The 15,428-nt window shown below is 52.0% G+C and overlaps 1 protein-coding gene across 1 annotated transcript in view; it reads right to left on the bottom strand.

The window, feature by feature from the left end:
* FRAS1 (Fraser extracellular matrix complex subunit 1) overlaps positions 1-15,428 on the bottom strand; it is a 102,549-nt gene that overhangs the window by 5,643 nt on the left and 81,478 nt on the right. The window contains exons 40-64 of the mRNA XM_057380028.1: positions 15,079-15,214; positions 14,576-14,772; positions 14,079-14,232; positions 13,732-13,995; positions 13,460-13,648; positions 12,945-13,064; positions 12,356-12,535; positions 10,417-10,541; positions 9,827-9,967; positions 9,107-9,334; positions 8,765-8,878; positions 7,762-7,912; positions 7,141-7,300; positions 6,732-6,894; positions 6,156-6,402; positions 5,244-5,588; positions 4,879-5,039; positions 4,366-4,513; positions 4,066-4,271; positions 3,457-3,613; positions 2,785-2,985; positions 1,977-2,164; positions 1,539-1,814; positions 1,133-1,365; positions 564-801 (exon numbers count right to left, since the gene is read on the bottom strand). Of these exons, the coding sequence (XP_057236011.1) occupies positions 564-801; positions 1,133-1,365; positions 1,539-1,814; positions 1,977-2,164; positions 2,785-2,985; positions 3,457-3,613; positions 4,066-4,271; positions 4,366-4,513; positions 4,879-5,039; positions 5,244-5,588; positions 6,156-6,402; positions 6,732-6,894; positions 7,141-7,300; positions 7,762-7,912; positions 8,765-8,878; positions 9,107-9,334; positions 9,827-9,967; positions 10,417-10,541; positions 12,356-12,535; positions 12,945-13,064; positions 13,460-13,648; positions 13,732-13,995; positions 14,079-14,232; positions 14,576-14,772; positions 15,079-15,214 (4,722 nt within the window). The remainder of the gene's footprint in view (positions 1-563; positions 802-1,132; positions 1,366-1,538; positions 1,815-1,976; positions 2,165-2,784; positions 2,986-3,456; positions 3,614-4,065; positions 4,272-4,365; positions 4,514-4,878; positions 5,040-5,243; positions 5,589-6,155; positions 6,403-6,731; positions 6,895-7,140; positions 7,301-7,761; positions 7,913-8,764; positions 8,879-9,106; positions 9,335-9,826; positions 9,968-10,416; positions 10,542-12,355; positions 12,536-12,944; positions 13,065-13,459; positions 13,649-13,731; positions 13,996-14,078; positions 14,233-14,575; positions 14,773-15,078; positions 15,215-15,428) is intronic.

A 15,428-nucleotide genomic window follows, 5' to 3' on the forward strand; every position in this document is an offset into this window, starting at 1 on the left:
GTATGGAGGTTTTGTTTCACTCTCAAATCAGAGCTCATTTTTCTTTCGTTATCCTGGGGGTCAAACTGGACATCCTCAGCTCTTCATGGGAAAATRTTACAGGAATGGGGTGAGCACCCTAAAAATCAAACTTATGGACCTGTTCATTCAAAGCTGAAGTTAACCTTTAAGAAACGGGGAACAGATTGAGCGCAGAATTACCAGAATGAAGTACAACCTGCTGTCCACCATGGATCTAGCATGGATCTCATTCCCTGGAGTGTCAGAGACACAATCTGCCTGTTCTTTTCAGCTCTGACATTTCCTTCAGCAGTGAATTTATTTTGTTGCCTCTTGGGAGACCTCAGTGACTCAGACAGGGCAATCCAGCCCTGCAGATCCTTCTCTGACCATGTGGATATCACAAGAGAGATTTGAAAAGCAGAAAATCATCAGGGAAGCTACAGGCTCCTCAAACAGAGTGATTTCAAACATTCCCAAGCCTGGAATCCCATCTCTAATGGGGCACCTCTGGTCACTGCTGTTAGCACAGAATTTATTCACATCCTGGCAAGAGCCCAGAGGAAGACAAAGCTTCCCTCTCTGCATTTTTTCCCCAGCCTTCCACGTTCAGGAAGCAAAGGCTGGCCTGGAAAGGTACCTGAGATGCCTCTGAGGTCTCTGACAGTGACCAGGTTGGAGCAGACGTGCTGGTGCCTGTAGATGGACTCGGAGAGAAGGAAATGCAGGTTGTGCAGCGGCAGCGTGGAGATGAGGGGCAGCATCCCATCCTGGTGGGGGATCTGCACTGAGATGTGGATCCTGGAATAAAAATCACACTGAGAATGTGTAAGAGAGCAACCCTGGCAGGCCCAGGATCCACCAGCAGCACAGSCCAGGCAGGTGAGCCTGATGTTCAGTTTGCATTTCCCCAGCTCCACATCTGCTCCTTAGGCTGTGCCACCAACTCCAGTTCCTGAGGGAAGGGCACCTCCTCAGCAGAGCAGGGTGAGAACAGTGGGAGCACAAACCCCAGCACCCCACACTGCAGGAGGGCTGTGTTTTCACCCCAGGCTCTCCCTGTGACCCAGGCACCTCTATAACCCCAGGGGGCTGCAAAAGGGCTGCGCTCCCCCCTTCTCCAGGCTCGTACCTGTTGGGATGCTCCTTGTGCTTCACATCCAGGTACTTGAGCGTGGCAATGAACGACTGTGCCTGGAAGCCTCGGGCCGTCCCTGCCACCACGGGGGTGTGACAGATGGCACTGTCCGTGCCTATGGTCACCACGTTGCTCCTCAGGGGTGTCCCCACGTGGCCAGCCTTGTCCACTGCCTTGGCCACGCAGCGCACGTGGAAGCGCCGGCTGAAGTAGATGCTGTCCAGCACCTGAGGAACGAGGAGGGGGAACCCGCTGGTGCTTCCAGCCGGGCTCAGGGAGGAGCAGCACTGAATTCTCTGAACCCAAACACCCGTGTGTCACACCCAGTCCCAAATCCAAGGGATTTGGGAGATTTCAGGCCGGAATTTCAGCCCCACCATGCCGGTGCCTCCCCACGTACCCTGTGGTTGACGCTGGTGAAGGGGGTGTTGTCCGTGATGGTCTCAAAAGGTGACCGGGCTCCGTTGCCATCTGTGGGCGCTGCCACTTCCCAGCTGAACTGGATGGAGGACTGGTTGATGCCGGCCTCGCTGCAGCGCTCCTTCATGAGGGCGTACTTGGGGAAGTGAGGGTCGCAGGGAGTGACRCAGATCAGGGGGTACCCTGGGGAAGGGGATTTCTTAGCACCGTCCCTGGTCACTTCCTCCACGCGGTCGTAGTCGGCCAGGGTGACAACCTGTGCGGGTGCAAGAGGGCAGCGTTCAGCTGGGGCTGAGGGAAATGGTGGGAAAAGCCATCCCTCCCTCCCACATTGTCACTGCAGCTCTACATTTCATTGCAGAAATCCCACTRTGGTTTCCAGTCTGTGTTTGAAGGGCACTAAATCACATCTGCTCACCACGGGAGGTGCGGGGAGAATCAGGCTCCCTGCTGCTTCCTGATCCAGAATAGTCACGGTGGCAGTGCTGGTGTCTCCAAGAACTGCCTCCACTGGATCGTCCGGGCCCAGCACCAGAGAAAAGGACTCGTGCCATTCCCGGTCCTCGTTGGACATGATCTCCACCTTAAACATGATGTGGGTTACACCTGTGGGAGTGAGTGCAAGAAAAACAGAGAGAAGTCGATTCGTCATCAGAGACTGCTCTGCAGCTCTCCTACAAACCCTGTGCAGCTGCTCTAGGCTGTGACCACAGTGACATTATGATAAAATACACATTATAAATTTTATTTCCACTTATTGCTGCTAATAATTTACCCACAGGAGCCTAGTCTAAACATAAAACTCCAGCTATGACAACTGATCCAATCGATCCAGTGACAGATTTACTAGCAGGTGCCGTCTGAGGATTAATAATATCTCGTATTAGGGAGGAAAATGTGGGATGCAGAGCACATCGCCATCCCTGCTCTCCCTCAGATCAGTGTGCAGGGCTGTTTGGTGAGGGCTTCTTGGTGCAGCCACATGGTCTGAGGTGTTCACAGCCCTACAACCCCTGAGGAGGACTTTGCTCTGCCAGCTTCTGGTGCTTCTTCCTCTGATCACCTTGTGTTTCATACATCAGCTTTTTGGAATAATAAAATTATTATTCCAAAGCAGCAAACCTCAAGTGAAAAGTGTCTTTTCCCAAATCTCCTGGATGTTCTGACACACCCCAACATCCCTGGCCATGCCCCCAGCTCTAACCCTCCCTGCAAGGCCCCTTTACCCGGGCTGAACTTGAGCATGCGGCTCTTGGGGTAGTAATCCACGCCGGCCTGTGCGGAGCCGTCGCGGGTGCTGCAGCGCACCCTGGAGGTTCTGTTCTGGTCCCCTCTGCGCACCACCGGCACGCTCAGCACGGCCACTCCCTCCGGGCCCGCCGGCTCCCGCACCTGGTACGCGGCCTCTTCGAACTCGATGGTGGGAGCTAGGGAGGAGCAGGGAGGGAAAAAGCCTCAGCTTTGAACCCCTGACCGCCTCAGCTCGGCTCCTTTCAGACTCACTGACACACCTTCAGAGCAAGGGGCTCCTCAAAGCAGGGGCYAGACASGTTTSGGTGGGAATCAGGGCAGAACCTAAYWAGTGTGTTGGGCTACAGAGGGCAAATGGCTCTCCCATYCCTGCCTCCCACACACSCCAAATCCCTGCTGCATGCTGGCTRTCACACCAGAGCATCCCCCTTCTCCCTCACAGATCTCTCCGGGCTGTGAAGCTGTGGAGGGAAGGGAACATCTCCCAGGGGAAGCACAGGAACTCCCCGTGGAGCTGCAGAGGAATGGGGAACAGGAGAGGTGGTAGGCCCAAGCACTGTGGTTCAAGCCCTCCCTTCAGTCAATGMTGGGACTGTGCTGATGCCCTTGGAGCCACCACAACATCCCAGCTGAGCAGCCTCACTCACCATCTTCATCATTGGTGACAGTTATGGTGGCCACRTCCATCTTCCCAATCCTGGCTCCGCTCCAATGGTTCCCGAGTGGGCTGCCCAGATAGACCTGGAACTGCTCTTCKGGTTCGAAGGCAGAGTCATCAGTGATGTGAACACTGCAGTTCTTCACCTAAAGCCAAGTCAAGAGGAGAAAGTAGCAAACACTGATAAATCCAATAAAATCACATAAAGGCCAAGCTGGACTTCCTCATCCAGGGTTTCACATCCAARTGCTTCCATCCTCAAAGAAACCCTTCTGTTTGTCAGTGTGGACAAACCATGCTGTTATGTGAAGACACRCAGCAGCAAAATCATCTCCTTCCACAAACCCACAACTCTCTGCTACAGCAATCCTGAGTCCTCCTGACACATCACATTTGCATTTCACAATTTAACCAGTTTCATTACGAAACACACAACCCTTTCAGAGTCAGGTCATATTGGCAGGACAAGAATTTGTGTCATTTGAAAGCAGCCTGGACAGCCTCTGTCAGCTCCCTGTGACGATGCAGAGCTCAGGAGGAGATGTGAACCCAGTGCCAGCAATGGTTCTTGGTTGCTGCACGAGGCAGTCCAGCTCACCTTCTCGCCTTTGAGGAAAGTGATGCGAGACTCCTCAGTGTCCCTTCTCTCRGTGAAGTCCTCTGTGACCTGTGCTGTCCTGCTCCGGGTGTAGCACCTGACAGAGGACTCATAGCTCAGATCCCCCGTGCGGAAGATGGGGATGTGCAGGGTCCCCTCCTTCTCCTTGGCCGTGTAGGTGTCCTTGGTGAACTGCATGCTGGGCACTGCARGGGGCAGAAACAGAGCCAGGCGGTGCTGAGGATGCACAGGGAGCTGAGAGGCTGGCATGGACAGGATCCAGCTGCCAGGATAACTCACCATCTTGGAAGATGTCATTGATGGCCACGATGGCTTGGAAGGGCTTTGCCAGCTCGGCTCCGTGCGGGGAGCTGAGATAAACAACAAAAGTCTCCAGCCCTTCTATCACCGGGTACTGCGCATCATCCAGGATTGTCAGCGGGCAGAACTGGGAGGAAAGTGGAATTCCTGCTGTTAGAGGTACCAAGATTTCATCCTTCCCAGCACTCACATTTCGCAGTCTAATGTAAAGCCAGGCCTATTCTGAATCCACTGATCAACGTAAAGAATGTTCTAGATAAATCCAGCATGTCATTTCAGAGGACAGGCAGCMATCTTTATTCTGGAAGAGGTGACATGAACAAATCTCCCCCAGATGGAGTGCTGATGGGATGGCAGTCTGTGCCTAGCAGACTCATGGACAGTTCTCAAGTGGCCTGAGAGGATTTTTAAAACAAATGGCAGAYATGCACAGAAGCACAAGAGGGGAGAGCAGGTGGAGGAGGTGCAGCACGAGTCCAAGTGGCTCCTCACCTCTTCAGTCCTGCCTGGCCTGAACTCTATTTTCCTGGAGCTGGGGACATAGTCGACTCCCGGGCTGGCAGAGGGYGGGTCTGATGTCCGAGTGGCACACCACACTGACGTGGGCGTGGAGAGGTCGGGGCCTCGCCGGAGCACCGGGATCTCGATGTGTCCTGCAGCACCGGTGGCACACGAGAGAGAATGAACTGAGAGAGGAGCCATGTACCACAAACACACTCCTTTCCCTCCAGCCCTGCTCCCACCCTCGCTGAGGGAACCCCTCTGACAGTTGTGCTGTGCCCTGAGTTGCTCCTTCTGACACCTCTTCCTGCTGAAAGCTCCCCCAGTGAGCCCCAGCACAGCCCCCTGCTCCTCACCCGCGGCCTCGCTGACGGTGAAGGTGGCATTGCCCAGGAACACRGTGGAGGCGTCGTTGGGACCGGCGATGACCACGTTGGCCGAAGCGCGGCCGCCGATGCGGGCGTTGTCCGAGGCGTCKGCCAGCACCACCTCGAACTCCTCTTCCTCCTCATATTCGCTGTCATCGATCAGAGTGACATCACAGGTCACCAGGGTGACACCMGGCCCCAAAACCAGGCGGTTCTCATCCGCCAGCCCCCGGGACTTGAAGTCGGAGCCGGATTCCAGCATGTAAAGGCTGCTGCCCTTGGCTGATTTGGGGACGGTGTAGCAGATGGCAGACACRGTGCTGCTGGCATCCCCTAGGAAGGAACAGGGAAATCCCATCATTCTGGGGAAATACTTTTAATCTGCTTGGTGGAGACACTTGGTGGGATTATTATCGCTTAAATAATAAAGCAGCATTCACAAAAAGGGGGAGGAGTGAAAAAGAACACTGTCCCTGTTCCTAAACTYGCACAGCAGCTGGCTCAGACATGACTTCCAGGCCTGTTTTCCTAATCCACACTCAGGAAACTGGTGGCACTTGCCTATCAAAGAACACACAGCCTGGTGACAGGGCCCACATCAAGCATCATCCAGATCACAGAGTAGCAGCAAATAAATCCAAGGGTTTGCTCCTGCTCATGCTGGGAGTTGTCATGAATTCAAAACCAAGAAGCTTTAACAGCAAGAGTAAAAAGCCAAAACCCACTGCCCTGCGTGTTGCTTGTCATTGCAGTTGTGCCACAGCACTTGTAAAACATCAGAGAACACCCCAAAAGCATAAGCAGGCAAACCCCAAGGGCTCCCTCTCTGCCCTGAGGGTTTCCCCTCTGCACTGTCTCTCCCGTGGGGCTCAGGACATCATCCTGCCCAGCCTGACCCACCTTTCCTTTCCACAGGAGCCGAGAGGAGGCCGGCGCTCTCGCTGACGTGGAACGTGCTCCTGTCGAACTGCAGCGTGGGCTCATCCTCGGGGTCCATGATGGTGACAGTGGCTCTGGTGACATTCCCCAGCAGGGCATAGGCTGGCATGCTGAGCTCCACGGAGAAGCTCTCCGTGCCCTCGAACACGTCGTCATCATGGATGGCGATGGTGCAGGCCTTGGTGTCCTCCCGCTCCTCAAACTGCACCTGGAAGGCAGCAATCCATCCAGCTGCTGTGCTTGGATTGGTGTCAGGAGCTTCCCATCCTTCCTGTCTCACCCTCGCCTGAGTCATTCCCTCTTCTGACAGCCCACATGGTTTTACAGATGAAACACGCCTTCCTTGGTGTTTTTAGCACTTCCCATCCGTTCTTTCCCCCAGGCTCAGTGGTGGGTACAGTCAGGCCATCCCTTTGGTGCATCCCCACCTACCTGCCCCGTGTACTCGGTGTAGTCCCTGTCCCCAGGCTGTGATCCTGATCCAGCAGTGGCTGTTCCCTGCTCACTGTGGCACAGGTTTGGTGCATCCCCACCTACCTGTCCCGTGTACTCGGTGTAGTCCCTGTCCCCAGGCTGTGATCCCGAGCCAGCAGTGGCTGTTCCCTGCTTGCTGTGGCACAGGACAATGCTGTACTGGTTGAGGTTCCCGAGCCGCCTCACGGTGATGCTCACAGAGCCGGCGTTCTCCCTCACCTTGTAGCTGGAAAGGGATCAAGGAGACACAAATAACAGCTGGGGAGCAAATCCTGTGTGTTTGTGTGACCACCACACACTCAGGGTGAGCATGGCCTCTGTGGAAAATAATAACCAGAGACTTGGGCATAGGGCAGCTGTTCCATGGTTTAACCCTGCAACCCCTCTCCTCACTGACACAATTTCATTCCCATGCTCAGGGAAGAGCCCAGCTCCCAGCCACGTGCTGCACCCCCCGTTTACACACTCTTACCTGGTGTGTGTAAAGCTGAGGAGGCACCACTGGATGTGGAAGATATTGCCACTGACCACATTGGGTTTGCCATCTTTCACSAGGAACTGGAAGCTGTCCATGGTCTCCTGAGCCTTCTCGTCGTGCATCACGTACCGAATGAGRCCCTGGTTCACATCCTCTGCCAGGAGGGGACATCCAGTGAGCCAACAGAGAAATCCAGGGGCAGTTTTGTGGGTTAGAAGTGTGGAAACACGGATCCACATGGCCACAGGGATGGGGGATCACAGCGGCATGGGAAGCAGTTACCCCCTTGCCCACCCTTCCCTCAGCCCTGCAAGAGTGAACTTTCCCTGCATTGCTGACTCTGCACATCTACCAGACCTTGTGATGATCAGAACCCAACATTTAAACCTCCTCTTTACTGCCCCAAGTCCCATGTCCAGCTCTAAGGAGAACCTGGGTGCAGCTACAGGATTCAGGTTAGCATCTATAAGAAATGACAGGATTTCTGCAACTGACAGCCAAATTCAGTGCTTATTTTTGGCACACCCCTTGTCTTCTCCCCTCCCACCTTTCTTTTCCTTAACAAACTGAAGCAGCTGCAAGAAAAAGGCAGCAGGACACAGCCCAGCTCCATACCTTGTGTGAAGGTGGTAACAGCTGTCCCTGGTTTCAGTTTGTTCTCCACATGACCATTTCTGGGAGCACTTGTTATCTCGTAGATCAGATGTTTGTCATGTGTGTCAGGATCTGTCGTCAGTAATTCCTTCTTAGTGATGAGATTGGTGGCCTGGATTAAAGCCAAACCAAGGCAGTAAAACTGAAGCTCCAGCAGTGCAAGGCTGATGGACTGTTCACACTAAAAGCCCAAGCACCCCTCTATCAAAACACTTCTCTGTGACAGAAAATCTAAGGATGTGAAAGAGCAGCCTTGAACAGAAAGGCAGCCCTCAAGGTGTTTGTCAACACAAGAAGGATTCAAATTTTGCCTCATTTTGTTTCATTTAMAAAAACCAAATGTGGCTCAAAGAAAAGCAAATCCGAAGCAGCTGCCCCAGCCCTGTCTAGGCTGGGGCTAAGAGCTAGGACAAATCACCTGCAAAGCTCTGTTCCATGAGCTGTGCTGACACAGATCTGATTCAGTGGAACCATATTTTGCTTTCTCTTCAAAAACAAAATGTTTTTAACAGCAGGAGAAAGAGAGAAAATTTAGCTGCTTGAGGCTGCAGTAGTGCTTTTCCCAAAGTGAGGAATTCAAGCTGAGATAGCCATTTCTTAATACAATTTCTTACTACAGCATGTTCCACTTGTTTTTTTTTTTCTGGGACAAACCAGTGTTTCTTTGCAGTGAATGCTGGCTCCTCAAAAATAAGCTCAGAGTTTCCTGGGGTTTTGTCTGGGCCTCAGCAAAACCAAGGCATGTTACAGAAAAAAATTCCTGTGCCATGTCCTTGGAAAGCCATATATCTCTGCCATGGCTGCTGCAGCACAACATCAAGACATCCCCACCATCAGCAAAGCTAAAAATATACCTTGGGGTGGGTATTATCCATCACAAAAATAAAAACAAGGATCAGGATGTTTTTCTCAGGCCCTGGAATGGCCTGAGAAAGGACCCAAGCTGAGCCCAGGCAGGTGTTACCTTGCCATCCGTGTACTCCAGCCACTGCAAGCCCAGGTTGGTGACCACCCTGGGGGTTCCATCGTCCACAGGGAGGATGTCGATCTGGAAACGCTGCGGTGCTGCTGTCACCACCTGACACAAATCCAGAGATGGGTGTCACTCTGGGGGTCAGAGCCTCACCCACCACATCCCTTTGGCTGTGCTGGGATGAGTTTGCATCCACAGAGGGYGGGRAAGGGAAGGGAAGGGTGAAGGCATCACATAACTGAGAACAYTYAAACAYTCAGCCTTSTTTTCAGTGCARCCACAGCAGCTCAGTGAGCTCCCAAGGCCCCCTTCCCACCCCTCCTCATCCCTGACCTTCTTCCCACCATCCTGCACCACGAAGAAGGGGTTGGTGCCGTCGGACACGGTGAAGGTGAAGCGGTCCCGGAGCGCGCCGCTGCCGTGGTGGCTGTAGCTGATGCGCTTCTGGTAGATGTCCTCCATGGTGAAGGTGGTGGCAGGGAGGGGACGCTGCCCGCGGCCACCGCGCTCGATCAGCCCGTGCCGGGGTGGCTGCACCACCCTGAACGTGATGGACTCGACCTGGAGCAGCACATGGAAGGGCAGAGCTGGGGACACCACCTCAGCACCAGGACAGGCCTGTCCTTCCAGCTCACAAGGCCTGCACAGGGCCTCTCTGCTCACACAGCTTCTCTGTGTTGGTGTTTCCAGCAGGGCTCACAGCACATTCCTGATCCCCCCAAACCCTGTCCTTATCCCTGTCCCAACTTCCTACAAAACAAGGCACATCCCACTGACCTAATGGTTCTGCTCTGAGACAGATCCCATCTCTGTGACAGCTCCATGAGCACAAGAGCAGCCCCCAGCCCTGCAGCCATTCCAGGCAAGGAATGTGTCCCTTGCCACATCTGCCAGGGTGGAAGCAGCAAAAGCCCATGGAGCAGGATTTTACCTATACTAGGCATAAATTCAGTGTCAAGGGCATAAGTCTTGAAACACAAGCMCATTTTCCCCACAGCCCAGATGTGCAGCAGAAGAGAAAGAGGGAGGAGGCCAGGGAGGGTCCTGCCTTACCTCTGTGTCAGCATCTGTTGCYTTAAGCTCAAACTCGGTGATGGTTTTTCTCACCCCCTCCTGAACTGTCATCCCGAAGCTTTGCACTACAGGTAAGGAGTCATCCACGGGGTTTATGGTGATGTCAAATGTCTGGCTCACCTGGGACAGGAGGAAAAGCCTCTCTTGATGAATTCAGCCTTCCAAGAGTGTCATTTCACAATAATACCMAGTTTGGGTCACTTCATTTCAGCCTTGACCAGTGAGTAAATTTGAGCTTCTAAACCTCCATCCTTTTCTATCCCTTCCACTAATTAATTCTCCCTCTTTCTGTGATATTTATCCACTTTCCCTCCCTCYCTCAYTGTGTTTTGCCCCTCTCCCTCTATRTGCAGCTAAGCTTTTTCCCTTTCAGAAAGCAGGAAGARGGCATTTCTCCAGGGTCTGGCTGTCATCACTCAGCTGCCAGCGCACTGGRTCAAAGCTGAGCTCCAGGAGCAGCTGGCAAGCAGCTGAAAACCAGACACTCAATCTTGGTGAGCCAGTCCCACGAGGAAATCTCACAGCAGGGGAAGGAAGAGCAGCCAGGCCAAAGCCATGCTGGGACTGACCTCGTTTGTCCCGTCAGACACAGCAAAGGTGAAGGAATCCATGTGCTTTTCCGTGTCACTGGTGTGGATGTACTGGATGCTGTGAGAGGCCAGGTCTGCCTGGCTGAAGGAACTAATCCTTGTCCCTGGAAAATGAATAAAAGAGGGAAAATGTGCAACAAAAAGAGCAAGGCAGGGGAAAAGTACAGGAAGTGAGATATATCGAGCTGTAGGGACTCAGTTTTGGCTTGTTCTGCTCCAAGTCAGTCTGTCTCATGAGCCTCAGCTGAGGCAGGGATTTAGCTGACACAGAGCCTCCTAAAAACTACCTCTGCAAGAAGAAATCCGGGTTTTTCTGATCTCACACTGTCCGAACACACTGCTTGGAGTGGGGAGGGAAGCTGGGAGAAAAATGGTCCATGTAAACACTTGGAGCTGCTGGGCAGGACTAACTCAACCATGGCACCACTGAGGATGAGCTGAAAATCTCCTTGCCTCACAACAGTTTTCCAAAATGCCTTCCAAGTGTCTGCTCTCTCTGCCCCTCCTCATACCCCTGCATTTCAAACAGCTCCCTTTTCCAGCACAGATTTATAGTGACATCTTTACAGGCCATCAGGTGTGCCACAGCCACAGAAAGGTACCTGACAAACATTTTAAAAAGCACATGGAGCTTTTGAAATCTCRCTGCTGTGTTCAACAGTTTTACTGCTGTTATCAACAAACACCCTGACAAGAAGTTTGCCACCAATACATSACGCTAAATGCTGCTGACAAGTATTGGCCACACTACAAAAGACAGCAGCATCTGATTTAAATAAGTGAGCCAAAATGGAATGATCAGCTAAGATTTCCTCAGAACTCATTAGCTGTAAAGGTTTGGGTTCTCTTTTGAACACTTCAGTACTCTCTCCTTAGGTTTAGGTCATTTAAATCATGGTTACAACTCTTTCCCAGTCTGTGACTCTGTATCCTTAGTCCCTCACAGACATGAAAAAGCACAGAAATCAGAATCATCATCACATTTTAAATCACAGGAGGAATAAAATCCTTAATTCAAGCCTCCAAAGTACAAGATTCACTGTTCAGTTTGCAATTTAGACAAAAATATTGCAAGTTTTTAATTTATCTCAGCAGGGGTTTTACTTATTATGACTCATTCATTATTCCTGCCCTTTCAACACATTTTTGGTGAGAAGATGAGGCAAACCACACACTAAAACTGAGCTGTACAGGGACTGTCTGCATTTTGAAAACACATAGCAGATATTTCCACTTTAATCTCATGTTAATGAGAAAGCTAATGCGAAAAAGAAATATAATCTTAGATGAGGATAATGAAATCAGAAGAGCACATTATCTGACAGCATAGATTTAGATTAATTGATCAGAGAGGGGCAGCACACTCACACTGTCAGCAGCCATGAAAAGCAGCTCTAAAATTCAGATCACATGCGCAGGTAATTATTTGCTGAGTTCCACAGGACTGACCAACACCCCTCCCTAAACAACCARGATTCATTATCCAGCACAAGCATTACACCCAAAGCACAGCTAGGGAAAGAGGMTGGTTTTTAGGGATCAAGGGACTTACTGCCCAAGAGGGGGACAGAAAGTAGGTCTTCAGTTCACCAAGATGTGCTGTTTCCATGGCCATTAAGGGATGGATTCTTTGGGGCACTGTGCTGTTCACAGCAAAGGCCAAAGATTTTCCTGTCATGCAGAAGCAGCAGTAGGGCCATAAACTGGCCCAGAGGCTGAATAAATCCTCAGTGGTGATTATTGGACTGCTCTGCCCTATTCTCCAACCCTCTGGGCTGATGGCCATTTCATTGCTAACAGGAAACACAATTCTGTGCTGCTGCCTCTTCTCAAGGCACGTTTCTCCTGAAGTGAWTGTTTAGAGCTCCAAAGCCTCCAGTGTTTTGCTGCTCTGATGGCCCAACACCTCYCTGCTCACCTGGGGATGCCACGTGCTCCAAGTGGCCCAGCTGTGGCTGCCTGGTGACCTTGTACTGGAGCTGGGAGGCCTCGCTGTCCTGGTCAGTGGCTGAGAGCTGGAGAGTTGTGATTGTCTTTGCTGAGTTCTCCTCCAGCACCAGCCCTTTGTTTGTGATGATGGAGGGGGGAAATCTGTCCTCTGGAAGGGTTAAATACAAAGCTGAGTTAGGAGACACTCACACTYCTTCCACTTGTGCTCAAGCAAAAGGCAACACACACACACAAACATCTTGGTAATTCCCAAACAGGAACTTTGGGCCTTGCCATTAATCAGGGATGGCAACCTTATAATGTCTTAAAGACAACCTAAACAGCATGAACATATGAAATTTTCTACCTTTTCAGWGAGTTTGTCAGAAGTCAAAGAACTAACCCTTACATCTGCAAAATCTCCCCATGCCCCTCACTTCAAAGGAGTTTGAATTCACAGAACATCAAAATTGGATCCCAAGAATTACATTTTCCCTTGCAATACACGTGGGATGGGAGACTGTGAGCAGGCCTGAGCTCTGCAGCAAAGAAAACATAACTTCAGCACTACTTTTTACCTATTACATGGATATGGAAAACCTGGTCTGTCAATTTGTTGCCGTCTGCATCGATGACATCAAAGGTGAAGGGGAAATTTCCACCRGGATCCCCTTTCCTGTGGCTGTACACCACGTGCCCTGGAGAGAGGGACAGGAGAGATGCTTTATTACAGGCTGCAGCATTTAATTCTTAGTTTGGACAGGCTGGCACCATCAGCCTGGAGACCTGGGGCTTGACAGAGCTCCTGGATTTGAGCTTCATTCCTTTCTCTCTTTATTYTTCTGCTGAGAAAGACTTTTTAACATATTTTTAATGACGCGTGGCTCTGCCGTAACGTAACAACCTGCTCTTAATTCTTTCCCACATCGAAGTCATCCTCTCCCTTTCATAAAGATGACAGAATCACAGAATATCTCAAATTGGAAGGAACTCATGAGGATTACCAAGTCCTACTCCCTGTGCCTCACAGGACCACCTAAACCAGACATGGTTTTTATACTCACTGTCACAACCCAAAATCCAGCACTCTCACCTTTGTTTATATCAGCCTGGGTGAAACTTTTGAGGGGTCCTTGGGCAGAGATSTGGACTGGACTATCAGCTGTGGTCAGCTGCAGCTGGCCCCTGCTGGGATCCCTCCTCAGGACAAATCTGATGGTCGTGTCCCCTGAATGACCAGCGGCTGCTTTCAGGTGCTGAGCTGTGAGAGGAGCTGCAGAACCTGCACCGGAGAGAGCAAACCCAGCTTTCACACAGCACCATCCAGCAGCACAAGCAATGCCACTCCCATCCCTGTCCCCATACCAGCTGCGAGCTGCAGGTCCCTGTTGACAGCTACCATGGGTGGCTGCTTCCCTGGCAGCTCCACGGAGAATTCCAGCCTCCCTGCCTGCGTGTGGAGCCCATCAGTGAGGGAGAAACCGAACTCATCTGTCTGTGCTGCCGCACCGCTGCGAGTGTAAACGATCAGCTCATCCAAAATGTCCTGGTAGGTGAAGGATGAGCCCGTGGCCAGCACYTGGCCCTGCTCTGGGGGCTCCGCCGTGCTCTGCCTTCTGCGGAGCTCACCTGGAAAAGGGCAGATGGATGAGCACAGCCTGCTGGGACTGTGACACAAAGACAGAAAGACCCCCCAGGCTGTCAGGACGTACCATGCTCAGGACTTTGGCTCACCACGATGATCAGCTCACTGTTCTGGGTGTCCAAGTCCTGCAGGCTGAGGGAGGTGTTGGTGATAACCACAGCTGAGCCCTCCTGCACGAGGACAGGCTCCAGCACCATCCTGGGGGGCTCRTCGTTCTGCCGCTGCACAAAGGCACACAGCCAGAAAAGGGAACATTAACACAGGAAAAAGACCCACCTGAAGGAAACACTAACTCCCAAATGACAGTACTGCTGCTGGTATCACCAGTCCCTTCAAAGCTATCCAGCATCATGGCTGTTTCCAAGAGGGAGGAGACACCAGGGTTGTAAGCCCTGGGGAAGAGACTGCAGTGCACAACTGTCCTTGGGTGTCACAGGCAGTGTCCCCTGTGCCAGGGGATGGAATCTCCCTTTAATCCCCTCCCCACGTACTAAAAAGCAAGGAGCAAAGCTTGCACTTGAAAAGTGTTCATGTGAGAGGAGAGGGTTTTGTCAGCCAGCGTACCTGGATTGTGATGTTGATGCTCTGCACCTCTGACTGGCTGAAGCCATCGCTCACATAGAAGCTGAAAACATCACTTGTGGGCTCAATGCTTTCATGGACACTCTGGAAGTAGTAAATGCTGTTCTCCAGAACATCTTGAAGGGAAAAGGATGCATCTGTGGTCCCAGCAGACTCACTCTGTGGGCCGAAGCTCTCGCCTGCAAACCAGAATATCACCGGTGAAAGGAYGCTCAAGTGGCTGATAAACCAAACATAAACTCAGCAGGATGAGGGGAAGAAAGGCACATTGTGAAGGCTGCAGGAGGAGGGATGTTCCTTCCTACAGCATGGCTTTCCACATTTTGCGACCTTTGAGGGACACAACATCTGCTGTGTTAGAGTGGGCACTGGGGAAGCTGCAGTTTTAGACACAGCACAAGCAATCTCCACCATGTGATATGACAGATCTGCTCCTGATGGCACCACAAAGCAGCCAGGAGGAAGAACAGAGCCAAGCAGTTCACCTGTCCTGGTGTTTTCAATGTAGCCATACACGGGCAGGGTGACAACAGTGATCCTCAGGTCCTCCCTGGCAGCAGCATCATAATGAGCAGTGAAGTGATGTTGAGCCAGCAGCGGGACCCTGCCCCCCTCATCCACCTGGAAAGCAAGAGCACACAACACAAATCCTTACTGAACAAAGCTGCCTCCATGGAAGAGGCTCGCYCAGGCTCTGGAGTGCTGTCCCATCCTCCCCTAAGTCTGTTAGGCAGGAATTCAGAGGGAGGKGAGGTGGGATGGGAAGAACAGAGCCTGCCTGCCCTCCCAGGAGGAGCCTGTGAATTCTTTATCAGGGCAGGAAAACTGGCACAGT

Source organism: Malurus melanocephalus, unplaced genomic scaffold (genome assembly GCF_030028575.1).
Source record: "Malurus melanocephalus ecotype Western Australia unplaced genomic scaffold, MMel_1.1 scaffold_433, whole genome shotgun sequence".
Classification (NCBI taxonomy): domain Eukaryota; kingdom Metazoa; phylum Chordata; class Aves; order Passeriformes; family Maluridae; genus Malurus; species Malurus melanocephalus.